The sequence below is a fragment of the Aquarana catesbeiana genome, linkage group LG13 (assembly GCF_042186555.1).
Source record: "Aquarana catesbeiana isolate 2022-GZ linkage group LG13, ASM4218655v1, whole genome shotgun sequence".
Classification (NCBI taxonomy): Eukaryota; Metazoa; Chordata; class Amphibia; order Anura; family Ranidae; genus Aquarana; species Aquarana catesbeiana.
The window spans coordinates 12,194,703-12,208,305 of record NC_133336.1 but is presented as its reverse complement, the minus strand read 5'-3'; the positions used below and the strand labels follow the sequence as shown (position 1 = coordinate 12,208,305).

At 48.1% G+C, this 13,603-nt stretch overlaps 1 protein-coding gene across 1 annotated transcript in view; it reads left to right on the top strand.

Annotated features, from left to right (window-relative positions):
- The window catches only part of DICER1 (dicer 1, ribonuclease III), a gene marked incomplete at its 5' end in the record, with an annotated part of 61,708 nt that overhangs the window by 30,308 nt on the left and 17,797 nt on the right, over positions 1-13,603 (top strand). The window contains 5 exon segments of the mRNA XM_073609731.1: positions 1,400-1,582; positions 3,480-3,585; positions 5,531-5,706; positions 7,318-8,068; positions 11,750-11,905. Coding sequence (XP_073465832.1) covers positions 1,400-1,582; positions 3,480-3,585; positions 5,531-5,706; positions 7,318-8,068; positions 11,750-11,905 — 1,372 coding nt within the window.

Below are 13,603 nucleotides of genomic sequence, written 5' to 3'. Positions count from 1 at the left end.
ACTTTCTGCTATAAAATATATCCAATAAAAAAAAAAAACAAAATTCCTTCAAAATTTTGGTCAATATGCTGTATTTATTGTGCATATAACACGCACTTTCCCCCTTAAAATCAGGGGGAAATCGTGGGTGCGTGTTATACACCGATCCCTGCTGTCTCCGAGCGAAGAGGAGCGAGCGCCGCTGAATTACAGTCGCGATCTCTTGTGTATCCGGCGCTCCATCACTCACAGCCACACCTCCTGGCCCCGCATTGGGCCACTGTTCTGTCGATCATATGAGCAGGGCCAGCAGGCGTGGCTGTGAGTGGCGGAGCGCCGGGTACACAGGAGATCGCGGCTCTATGTAATTCAGCGGCGCTCGCTCCTCTTCCCTCGGTGACAGCAGGGATAATCCAACACTGGTGAGGCTGCAATGATGGGAAAGGTGAGGCTGCAGATGGGCACTGAGCCGGGTGCATTGATGAGCTGTGACCCTAATTTTGCTTCAACGTTCTTTATTTAAAATGTAATTTTTTTTCCGTTAAACTTCCCTCTAAAATTGGGGTGCGTGTTATACGCCTCTGCGTGTTTGTATACCGATAAATACTCTGCTACATGTCTTTGGTTAAAAAAAAAAAAAAAATCCCAATAAGGGATTGATTTACGCAAGGGACATCTGGAATTCTAAGGCCCCTTTCACACTTGTGCGACTTGGGACTGCAAAGTCGCATGACAAGTCGTTCCCTGTGTTTTCCAATGAGTACGGTTCCTATCTGTGCAACTTCAAATCTCTGCGACTTCAAAGTAGTCCCTGCACTACTTTGGTCCGACTTTGATGAGATTTGAAGTCCATAGACCTCATGTTTACACAGGCATTGCTTAAAGTTGCACCAAAAATCAAGGCAAAATCACACGACTTTCAGGTCGCACAAGTGTGAAAGGGGCCTAACTGATAATTTAGACACTTTGCCGGAACCAGTGACACTAATTCAGTGATGATAATAATATGCACCGTCACTGTACTAATGACTTCAGGGGTGATAGAAGGGTTAACTGTGGGAGGTGCTTACACTACACCCCGTCAGAATGGAGATCTCAGTTCTGAGTCTCTGGTGATTGGCGGGTGCCCAGCGGCCCGCCATCAACTCGCGTGCGCCACCTGCAGGTAAAAATGCAGGATCGTATTATGTGATCCAGCGCACAGCTGCCACCCCATATAGGACGGTCAGCAAGTGGTTAAAGAAGGAGAAAACTAATGCAGCCACCACATACAAGGACTGTAAACTGCAATATATTATAATATTGGGTTTAATTGTCCTTTTTAATTAGATTTTTTTTCTATTTGCTTGGAGTTCAGCTGTGAATGTGTGGAAGTCTGTGCAATTTTTCCTCATAAACTTCCCTTATTTTCTCTTCTCAGATATCGCAATTTCGATCAGCCTCATCGATTCTACGTTGCCGACGTCTACACTGATCTTACTCCACTTAGTAAATTCCCTTCCCCAGAATATGAAACCTTTGCTGAATATTACAAAACAAAATACAACCTCGACCTGACAAACCTCAACCAGCCCCTTCTGGATGTCGACCACACGTCGTCCAGGTGAGCGAGCCGCGCCCCTCCCCCAGAGAGGCCGATTTATATTGCTGAGATGAGTGGTAATGGGGGGGGGGGGGGTTCGCTTCTGCAGGATAGTGTGAAGGAGACGCAGGTCTGAGATGGAATCCACTTCCAGCCTTTACTATCAGTCTTGCACAGTTGTACGGGTTCCTCTCCTTAGACTTTCTCTGATTTCACTGCACACTGTGAGCATCTCTCAATGTGCATTAGAAGCTGCAACAAGTCTAATAGAGCCCCGCCTCGTTTCCTGGCTGGAGGACGTCTAACATCTCGCACTTTCTTTCTCAGATTGGCTGCCCTTGGCCCCGCCCCTTTCGTTCATTTGTATTTTGTTTTTGCAATCATGGCGGCTCAGCATCACATGTGGGCGTTACCTAGGGGTGTGGTCTGCATGCAAATACAACCTGCCTAGGAATGGCCACTCCTCCAGACTGACATTCACTCATTAAAGGGGGTTGTAAAGGTTCGTGTTTTTTCACCTTTATGCATCCTCTGCATTAAGGTGAAAAAACCGCGCCCCCCCCCGTTTTACTTACCTGAACCCTCGAACTTGTCCCAAGGGGAGGCGCCGTCTCTCTGCTAGGGGTTTCTCGGCTGTTGATTGGATAGAGATGGGACTCGGGTAAGTATTGGGGGGGGGAGCTGCACACAGAAGGCTTTTTTTTAAATGCACAGAATGTATTACAACCACTTCTGTGTGCAGCAATCCCCCCCAGCTCTCCTAACACTTACCTGAGGTCCCTCTCTGTCCAGTGATGTCCACAAGTGTCTCTGCTGTCCGGGACTCTCCCTCCTGATTGACACAGCAGCGATGCCATTTGGCTGCTGTCAAAGTCAGCCAATCAGGAGAGAGGGGGCGGGGCTGAACTGCAGCTCACTGTCTGAATGGACACAGGGAGCTGTATCTCGGGTGCCCACCCATAGCAAGCTGATTTCTGTGGGGGGCACTCAAATGGGAGGATCACAAAAGAGGGACCAGAGAAGAGGAGGATCGGGGGCTGCTTTGTGCAAATCCATTACACAGAGCAGGTAAGTATAACGTGTGTTTAATATTATATAAAAAAAAAAAAAAAAACTAGACTTTACAATCACTTTTAGGTGTTTTGATATTTGCATAATACCACCAACAAACCTTTGCATCAGGACGGAGGTCTGTGGAGAGGTGTACCGAGGCTGTGGGTGCCCTGATGTTTTCAGGAAGCCCTGTACAGCATCCTGCTGGTCCCTCCCGCCAGCCACGATCTGTCTGCATTGTGTAGAGAAGTACAGAGACCTAGTGGTGTCATTGGGTCCAAAATAAGGTATGTAATGAAAATAGGCATTTACAAATTTCATTAGAATGTTGAAAAGGAGGAAAATAAATAAGGAAAGGCAAAATATATGCAGATTAATCTTCAGCTTTAACCATAGGAAAATGTCTGAGGATTACAATGCAGCCTTTCATTTAACTTGCAGATTGATTGCTCTGTATACACAGACATTATATTGGGCACCTACAGTGTGGGGCGGTTCAAATGGGTTTTCCAAAAGAAAAATACCTGTTGACCTGTCAGATTAGTGAGCAGCCAACCTTCTGTAGTGAGCTGACAACACGGCCTCTGCTGCATTCAAATCTCAAGCAGTGTTGTCAGCCCTGCCTGAGTTCTCATCTGCCGGACTATGGAACCCCCCCCCCCCCCTCTTCATCTGCCTGACTACGGAACCCCCCTCGCTCCTCATCTCCCTAACATTATGAGAGGCATTCTGTGGTCCAGCAGAAGAGAAGTCCTGCAGGGCTGACACCAATTCTTGGAATTTCCGCGCAGCAGAGGCAGCGTTGTCATCAGCCTCTAATTCTACGGTTTCAAAATAAAATGCGTGTTCCAATGATATCTTGCAGACTAAACCTGCTGACTCCTCGCCACCTGAACCAGAAGGGGAAAGCTCTTCCTTTAAGCAGCGCAGAGAAGAGGAAAGCGAAGTGGGAAAGTTTACAAAACAAGCAGGTACATTTAATGTTTTTTTTTCACTAATTATATTAACCACTTCGCGCCCGCGCTATAGCCGAAAGACGGCTGCAGCGCGGACGCTTCCTGCCGGGTGGCCGTCCCTGGACGTGCAGCTGTTTACTTCCGCAATGCGCGCTCCGGACACAGCCAGTCACAGATCGTCGTAACCGGCCAATGACAGCGGCCATTTACAGTGCGATCGGCAGTGCCAATGGGAGAGGATCTCATATGTAAACATATGAGATCCTCTCTCATCGCCAGCTCTCCCTCCTCACACAGAGACAGCGTGTGAGGAGGGAGAGCGAACCGCTGCAGCGGTGAGTGTAATAAAAAAAAAAAAAAGAAAAAAAAGTCAGTGTCATCAATCATCCCTCCCCACTGTCCTCTGTCACTAGTGCCATCCCTCCCCAGTGCCATCTGTCATCAGTGCCACATATTAGTGCCATCTGTCATCAGTGCCACATATTAGTGCCATCTGTCATTAATGCCACGTCAGTGTCATCAGTGGCACGTATCAGTGCCATCTGTCAGTGGCACGTATCAGTGTCGCGTGTCATTGTCCTGGTGCTCCAGGGCCTTCAAAAGAAGTCAACAACTTAGATGTGTAATTTATGCTCCTAGAACACCTGATGGTGCTCCCTGCATGTTGGGCCTCTCTATGTGGCCAGGCTGTGAAAAAGTCCCACACATGTGGTATCCCCATACTCAGGAGGAGTAGCAGAATGTATTTTGGGGCGTTATTTGTGATATACACATGCCATGTGAGAGAAATAACCTATTACAATGACAATTTTGTGGGGGGGGGGGGATCATTTTGCAAAGAATTGTGGGAAAAAATGACAACATCAAAAACCTCACCATGCATCTTTCTAAATACCTTGGAATGTCTTCTTTCAAAAAAGGGGTCATTTGGGGGGTATTTGTACTTTCCTGGCTTGTTCGGGTCGCAAGAAATGAGATAGGCCGTCAGTACTTCAGGTGTGATCAATTTTTTATGATTTGCACCATAGTTTGTAGACTCTCTAACTTTCACAAAGACCAAATAATATCCACTAATTTGGGTTATTTTTACCAAAGATGTGTAGCAGTATAAATTGTGGCCAAAATGTATGAATAAAAATTAATAATTTGCAAAATTTTATCACAGAAACTAAGAAAAATTTGTTTTTTTTTCAAAATTTTCGGTCTTTTTATAATTATAGCGCAAAAAATAAAAAACCCAGAGGTGAGCAAATACCACCAAAAGAAAGCCATATTTGTATGAAAAAGACAAAAAATTAATTTGGGTACAGTATTACATGACTGAGTAATTGTCATTCAAAGTGTGAGAGCACCGAAAGCTGAAAATTGGTCTGGGCAGGAGGGGGGTTTAAGTGCCCAGAAGGCAAGTGGTTAAACACTTTAAAGTAGATGACCACCCTAACACTGAAATCTCAGCATCTACAGACCTCCACCATCTGACACTAACCTATCTATCCCTGGAAAGTAGAAACCCGTATACGTACCTTTTCCGAAGCCGATCCCACGCTGAGCTGTCAGCTGCGGCTTCGCTGTGTAAAGGACACAGCCGACAACTGAAGCCCCTTGGTAAGTCTATGGGTGACGTCACTTCCCATTCATTTCACTGCTATTGTCGGCCGTGTCCTCTGAAGAGCCTCCGCTGCTGGAGACCTGCTTCAAAAAAGGTATGTGGTGAAGTGTATGGGGTATGTGGTATCAATATGGTAAAGGTGTAGTGAAGAAGCTGAAGTCATAGTAGATGCGTGTGTACACAACTTCCTTCTTCCCATTGATGCACTTATTAATTTTTTATTATAGTGATTACAATAACGTGACCTTGCAGTGATGTGAAGGCCGGCTGCTCGTCGCTCCTTGCTCTGCCATATTGAAGAAGTCCTCAGCCGCGCCCATTTCTTTGCTGACACAATTCTGTACATTTCAGATTCTGGTTCCAGAGCTGTGCGCCATACACCCCATCCCGGCATCCTTGTGGAGGAAGGCCGTCTGCCTGCCCAGCATTCTCTATCGTATGCATTGCCTCCTGACAGCGGAGGAACTCCGGGCTCAGACAGCAATTGATGCCGGTGTTGGCATTAAGTCTCTACCTGAGGATTTCCGGTAAGATCCCTTCCGGAAATGTCAACATTCCATCTGTCATAATACCTGACCTGAGAATGGCTAAAAAATCATAAACTAACGGAATTAGGAATGTTATTTTTTTTATCCATTGCTTTAAAGATCACAGCACTATATCCACTTCAGGACTGCATTGCGTATATATACGTTGCGGTTTGCAGTGATTTACCGGGGTTATGGATAAAGATATCTGCCATAACCACTGTATTTTTTTTTTTTTTTCAGCTTTTACTCATAAAAGCGATCCAAGCAGTTGATTAGCCTGCTGGATCTCTCTTGGAAACAGCGGGAGGGGTCGTCCCCCACTCTCCTGCTGTTTACTTCCACCCTAGACTGGAAGTGACATCATGATGTCACTCCAGTCCTCCTAGATCATAGAGGTGATCAGAGATGATCTGGTCTCTCTCTTCACCCCTATGGCCAGCTGCGTGAACTGTCAGATCATTTCCCGGGCTTGCCGGTCAGAGCGGTAAGCTTAGGAAACGCCGGCAAGCCCAGGAAATGATCCAACGGTTTGCACAGCTGGCCAAAGGGGGTGAATAGCGACCTGATGGTCTATGATCACCTCTATGATCTAGAACAGGGATATGCAATTGGCGGACCTCCATCTGTTGCAGGAACTACAAGTCCCATGAGGCATAGCAAGTCTGACAGCCACAAACATGACACCCAGAGTCATGATGGAACTTGTAGTTTTGTAACAGCTGGAGGTCCGCTCATTGCATATCCCTGCTCTAGAAGGACTGGAGGGATGACATGTCCCTTCCAGTCTAGGGCGGAAATACCATTTTTGGGTGAAAAACCTTTTGTGCTGCAGCATCCCCCCCCTTTTCTTACCGGAGTCCAATCGTTCCAGCGACGGGGACGAGCACAGAAACTCCAACCACTGTCTCTGCTCCTCATTGCATAGATTGATAGCAGCAGCAGCCGCCATTGCCTCCCGCTGCTGTCAATCAAATCCAGTGGCACGGGGGCGGGATCGAGTCGTGCTGTCTGTGTCTGTGGACGCAGCAACAGGACTCAGGAGCACGCCCGCAAGAGTACCCTATTGGAAAGCGGCTCTCCGTTGGGGCACTCAAGAAGAGGAGGAGCCAGGAGCGCCGTGGGGGGAACCCTAGAAAAGGAGGATCACTGGGGCCACTGTATGCAGAACCCTTACACAGAGGTGGTAAGTATGACATATTTGTTTATGTAAAAAAAAAAAAAAAAAAAAAAAAAGAACCCAGGAACTGGCTGCCGCCGGCCACGTTCTCACCGGACTCACCGATGGGATAAGAGAGCCTGGAAAAGGTGGGAGGGTGTAGAAGTGATGGTGTGGCTCTATAGCCACTTGAATCAATTCTACATAAGAGAATCGCCAGCTGAAAATTTTGATGCAGTTCCAGGCATCATACCGTTATAACCACTTCAACCCGAGGACATCCTATGACGCCCTACGGGTGGCAAGTGGTTAAATTCCAAAAGCGCATCAAAAACTGACCCTTAGGTTTTTCAGCCTGAATAGTTGCTGTGGTCTACCTTGTGTATTTCTTTCACTCCTCGATTTTAATGATCTTTTTTATTTTTCACACAAAGTTGCCATTTATGTTGCAGGTATCCCAACTTGGATTTTGGATGGAAACGTTCCATTGACAGCAAGACTTTCATCTCAAATCTTAACCTGCCGTCTCCTGACCCCGGAAATAACTGTAAGCCCGGTACCCCAGGTTTCCCCGATCGTGCTGCTAAGCCAGAGGCCCCGACAGAAATTCATGACCAAATGTCTGTGAACCACACCGAGCAGAAAAGTCCGAAATCTCCCAGCAACCTCCAGGCGGCGCCTGCATTAGGTGACCGCGCAATGGTTAACGGCGTCTCCTGCAACGGTCTCGCCAACGGAGGGTGCGATGTTTGCCCAAGGAGCCAGCCGGCTAGCTGCAGATGGGAAATACCTGCTCAGTCCTCTACCTCATTCCCCATTGAAAACACGATTAATGACAACCAGCCTATCGCCAACAACGAATGTACTGTGAGTGAAAAGTGTAACGACGTGAATGCTACCAAACCTACCTCAGATGGGTGCCCCGGCTCTTTGACAACTACGTTTAACCCAGAAGCTCCTCCTGTCACGAACGGTGTCAAGTGTGAAAGCGGGACTTCCAACGGGTATTCCTCAAGAACTCTTGGGCCGAACCCCGGGCTTATCCTACAAGCTTTGACTTTGTCTAACGCCAGCGACGGGTTCAACCTGGAACGGCTTGAAATGCTGGGGGATTCTTTTCTTAAACATGCCATCACCACCTACCTTTTCTGTACCTACCCAGATGCTCATGAGGGAAGGCTTTCATACATGAGAAGCAAAAAGGTTGGTGGGGGACCAACGAATGGGGCTTGAAAGGGGACACCTAGGCTCTACCCAACCATCACCCCTCCCAGCCTTCATCCTACCACAGATTGTAAACTACATACTATTTCTACAAGTTACTGAAATGTTTAAAAATTAGAGAGTGGGCTAAGGGGTGGGTGTAGCGTTCTATTTTGTAACATCCAATCTACATTAATGTAAGCCATGAAGTATTCGTAAAGATGATTTCCTCTTACAGATTACAGTTCGGAGCTTGTTAGTTAAAGAAGTCTAACTATATACTTAAACCTGCCCCCACCCCCATTCTAAGCCTATTCTAACTACCCTGTAAAGGAAGGATGTCTATACTTGCCAATTCTGAAGTCACTCTGGTCTGGTCACCTGACTTCTCCAGTGGTCAGCTTCAGTGAAGAGGAGGGATTGCCAACAGCTGCAATGCTTTTGTGGTGACCTTACTCATAGGCTTGCTATGGGGCAGCCATTGTGGGCAGGGACGTAACCCACAGGCTTGCTATGGGGCAGCCATTGTGGGCAGAGACAACCATAGGCTTGCTATGTGGCAGTCATTGTGGGCAGGGACGTCACCCATAGGCTTGCTATGGGGAAGCCATTGTGGGAAGGGACGTCACCCATAGGCTTGCTATGGGGAAGCCATTGTGGGAAGGGACGTCACCCATAGGCTTACTATGGGGAAGCCATTGTGGGAAGGGACGTCACCCATAGGCTTACTATGGGGAAACCATTGTGGGCAGAGACACCCATAGGCTTGCTATTTGGCAGCCATTGTGGGCCGGGACGTCACCCATAGGCTTACTATGGGGAAGCCATTGTGGGAAGGGACGTCACCCGTAGGCTTACTATGGGGAAGCCATTGTGGGAAGGGACGTCACCCGTAGGCTTACTATGGGGAAGCCATTGTGGGAAGGGACGTCACCCGTAGGCTTACTATGGGGAAGCCATTGTGGGAAGGGACGTCACCCATAGGCTTGCTATGGGGAAGCCATTGTGGGAAGGGACGTCACCCATAGGCTTGCTATGGGGAAGCCATTGTGGGAAGGGACGTCACCCATAGGCTTACTATGGGGAAGCCATTGTGGGAAGGGACGTCACCCATAGGCTTACTATGGGGAAACCATTGTGGGCAGAGACACCCATAGGCTTGCTATTTGGCAGCCATTGTGGGCCGGGACGTCACCCATAGGCTTACTATGGGGAAGCCATTGTGGGAAGGGACGTCACCCGTAGGCTTACTATGGGGAAGCCATTGTGGGAAGGGACGTCACCTGTAGGCTTACTATGGGGAAGCCATTGTGGGAAGGGACGTCACCCGTAGGCTTACTATGGGGAAGCCATTGTGGGAAGGGACGTCACTCATAGGCTTACTATGGGGAAGCCATTGTGGGAAGGGACGTCACCCATAGGCTTACTATGGGGAAGCCATTGTGGGAAGGGACGTCACCCATAGGCTTACTATGGGGAAGCCATTGTGGGAAGGGACGTCACCCATAGGCTTGCTATGGGGAAGCCATTGTGGGAAGGGACGTCACCCATAGGCTTACTATGGGGAAGCCATTGTGGGAAGGGACGTCACCCATAGGCTTACTATGGGGAAACCATTGTGGGCAGAGACACCCATAGGCTTGCTATTTGGCAGCCATTGTGGGCCGGGACGTCACCCATAGGCTTACTATGGGGAAGCCATTGTGGGAAGGGACGTCACCCGTAGGCTTACTATGGGGAAGCCATTGTGGGAAGGGACGTCACCTGTAGGCTTACTATGGGGAAGCCATTGTGGGAAGGGACGTCACCCGTAGGCTTACTATGGGGAAGCCATTGTGGGAAGGGACGTCACTCATAGGCTTACTATGGGGAAGCCATTGTGGGAAGGGACGTCACCCATAGGCTTACTATGGGGAAGCCATTGTGGGAAGGGACGTCACCCATAGACTTATTATAGGGCAGCCATTGTGGGCAGTTATGTCGCCCCTAGGCTTACTATGGGGCAGTTATTGTGGGCGATTATGTCGCTCAAAGACTTACTATAGGGTAGCCATTGTGGAAGATGTTGCCTATAGACTTACTATAGGGCAGCCATTGTGGGCAGGGACAGAAGTCATTTTGTGCAATGATGTTGCCCATAGATTTACTATAGGGTACCCATTGTGGATGATGTTGCCCATAGACTTACCATAGGGGAAGCCATTGTGTGAGATGTCGCCCATAAACTTACTATAGGGCAGCCATTGTGGGCGATGCTGCCTATAGACTTACTATGGGGCAGCCATTGTGGGCAGGGACAGCAGCCCTTGTTTGCGATGTCGCCCATAGACTTGCTATGGGGCAGCCGTTGTCAGCTGTCCCTCCTCTACACTGAAGCCAGTGCTGGGAGCCAATCATGTGACCAGAGCACCCTTTGCATAGGTAGTTGGAGTAGGCTTAGAATGGGGGTGGGAGAAGGTACAGGTATAGTTAGTATTTGATTGGACTTCTACTACTTTAAGTTAGCAGACCATTTAGCGGTGTCCTTCACTGATGACTCTTTGGTCTAGCAAGAAGGAGACCTTTCATAATTTGGGAGGTGGACTTTGTATTCAATCAACAAGTATTTTTATTTTTTAAGCTTCTGTTAGGTTGAGGCTGAAATTCCACTTTAACCACAGAACTCCATACATGGAGCGGTCCCTGCTGAACCAGCCGAATGTTGGTCCATCTATGGGCAGCTTTAGATCTCAGTACCTGAATGATGGTATTTGCTAAGCTCTTGGCCTCCTTTTTGGCTTCTTTAGTTGAGGGATTACGGGAAAGAAGAAAACCTGTAGTCGTAGACATGAGGTCCTCCAGGTTTTCTTCTTTTTCTGGTATAACCACGCTGAACCTTGTGAACTGAACATGTGTTGTAACGTTTTATGTAGTGTGTTCTGGAGGCTGTTCACCAACAACCACGGTGTTCTGTTGGACCCTCAGAGGCGATCACTTAAACGAAAGGACAGAAGCACCACACTAGGTTTGTACAGTCCATGAAAGATTTTATTCTGCAACAAAAGCCAACACATTTCGGGGACAAACCACCCCCTTCTTCAGGGCTTGTGAAGCAATACCCATAGAGTGAGGGATACTATTTTGGACTGTACAGTGAAATCCAAGTAGGCATGTACAGATCATGCAGGCGCTTGGATAGAAACGGCTATCTTTGTCCACAGCACCTGCATGATCTGTACATGCCTACTTGGTTTTCACCTTACAGTCCAGGACACTATCCCTCTCTATGGTTATTGCTTTACAAGCCCTGAAGAAGGGGGAGTGGTTTATCCCCGAAATGTGTTGGTTTTCTACTTACAGTACAGGACAGCATCCTTCACCCTATGGTGGGGTTTTTTTTTTTTTTTTTGGTATTGCTCCATGGTTATTGCTCTATAAGCCCTGATGAGTGTTGAGCCCTGAAATACGTTGGATTTTGTTGCAGAACAAAATCTTTTATGGACTGCACCAACTGCGGCGTTCCCATCCTTTCATTTTTATTTTTTAATCTTTCACTACGGTTTTCATATATTTTTTTCTTTAATAAAATTATCATTTACCACTAGCGGTCCTTCTCCTTACACCAGGATAAAATTTATAAACTGTAAAACTATAGAGTTCTGGTAGCCGGTCTACATACCAATAACCTGGTCTGATTTGCAGGTCAGTAACTGTAACCTTTACCGTCTTGGTAAGAAGAAAGGCTCGCCAAGCCGCATGGTCGTCTCCATATTTGATCCACCTGTGAACTGGCTTCCCCCGGGCTATGTTGTGAACCAAGATAAGAGCGCGTCGGATAAGTGGGAGAGCAACGAAACGGTAAGTCACCTGTGGATGCCGTCTTATTCCTAAATGCCGGAGCTGAGAAGTCTCTATACAGCAAATAGTTCAGGGGACATGTAGTCCTCTTGCTGTCTCTGCATCTTTTGAAGTTCGCAACTTTCTTGTTTCATTTCTTATTGTCAAAGTTTAACATTGGACATGCCCGAATATACCTTAAGACTAAACCAGCTACATACTTTCCAGATACATCACAATTAAAAAGGATGGTCACTCTTAGTTTAGAAAGAAGAAAAGCTTGTCCCTCCCTAGCCAGCATACTACAGAGAAGGACCCTTGCTTTCTGTGTAGAAGCAGTGGTCTCTCTCCAGAGGTCAGACACATCCCTGCTGAGCTAGGGCTGTCCAATCAGCAGGGAGCATAAGCTCCACTGGCTGTCTAGTTCTGGCTTTGACTCAGCAGGGGGGCTGTCAGGCCTCTGCAGAGAGACTATTGCTTTTACACAGAGAGCAAGGGTCTTTGTCTGCAGCATGCTGTGGCAGAGGACAGGCTTTTCTAGTCAGGCTATGGCTGGTTTCTAGAGAACATACTTTTCTTTTCTCGGACATCACGGGACACAGAGCCACAGTAATTACTGATGGGTTATAGGGTATCACTAGGTATTGGACACTGGTCACACCCTAATCAGGAAGTTCAACCCCCTATATAACCCCTCCCCTTCCAGGGATACCTCAGTTTTTACACCAGTGTCTTAGGTGTTGGACGTGTAAAGATGTCCTGTGCTGAAGCTCCAAAAGGAATATCCTAAGATCCTATACTGGGGCAAGCCAGGCGACCGGATCCGTTCAAAGTGTCTTTTCATGGCCGAATTGGATGGTACCCGGGCCTCGTGTCCGAAGAAACGAGGTTTTACCTGTAACGCTTCTCTTTTTAGAGAGCTGGACCCGCGGATCAGAAAATGGCTTTAAACTTCCTAATTTCTGGCGAGGTGCTTTACAGGCCCAGAACTGAAGGATCCCCCTACTGATGGGGGCCCCAGTCTCTGACGGTTTTTCCACAAACGGAGCCCACCGTGAGAGGCGAAGGCTGGGTCTGTGTAAACTGAACCCTGCGGCCTGGATAAGGTAAGAGGAGATTCCACAGAATTTTAATTCTAGTGGCTTTTCTCCTTTAAGGTGAATGCATGCTGTGCCTATTGTGACCACCGGGGGCTGCCAAGAGCACAAACCTTTTCATGTTTGATCTGTCTCAGCGTCCGCTGCATTAGCTCTTCCTCCAGCTCCAAAGGTAGATGGTGGGGGGTTTTCTCTGCTGGGATGGTCCCCCCAGGCTAGGGAAAGGCTCAGGTATGCTGTAAGGCGGGTGAGACCGCACTGTCACAGCCGCTGCCGCCACCGAAGCCGCATTGCGATGCAGGGCCCATCACTGCCGGCCTCCTCCTTATTCCCCCAACCCCAGCCTCCCTTCAGACTTGTCAGAAAGGGTCGGCTCGCGCGGGAAGCGCTCGTTTTTCAAAAAACGAGGGGGGGCGTCAGCACAGCGTCAGCGTGCCCAGACGCCCACAGTGCCAGAAAGCATGGCCATTTAAAGCACACTGTACAGGTGCTCTGAGCTTTGGAGAGACACAGAGCTGACAGTCGCATGTAAGGTGGGACACAGGCATTCCCCTAGGCTGCATTTACTAAAGAACACCGGACTGGGCATTTGGTAGCAAGGCTTTTAGCCAGACTACATCGC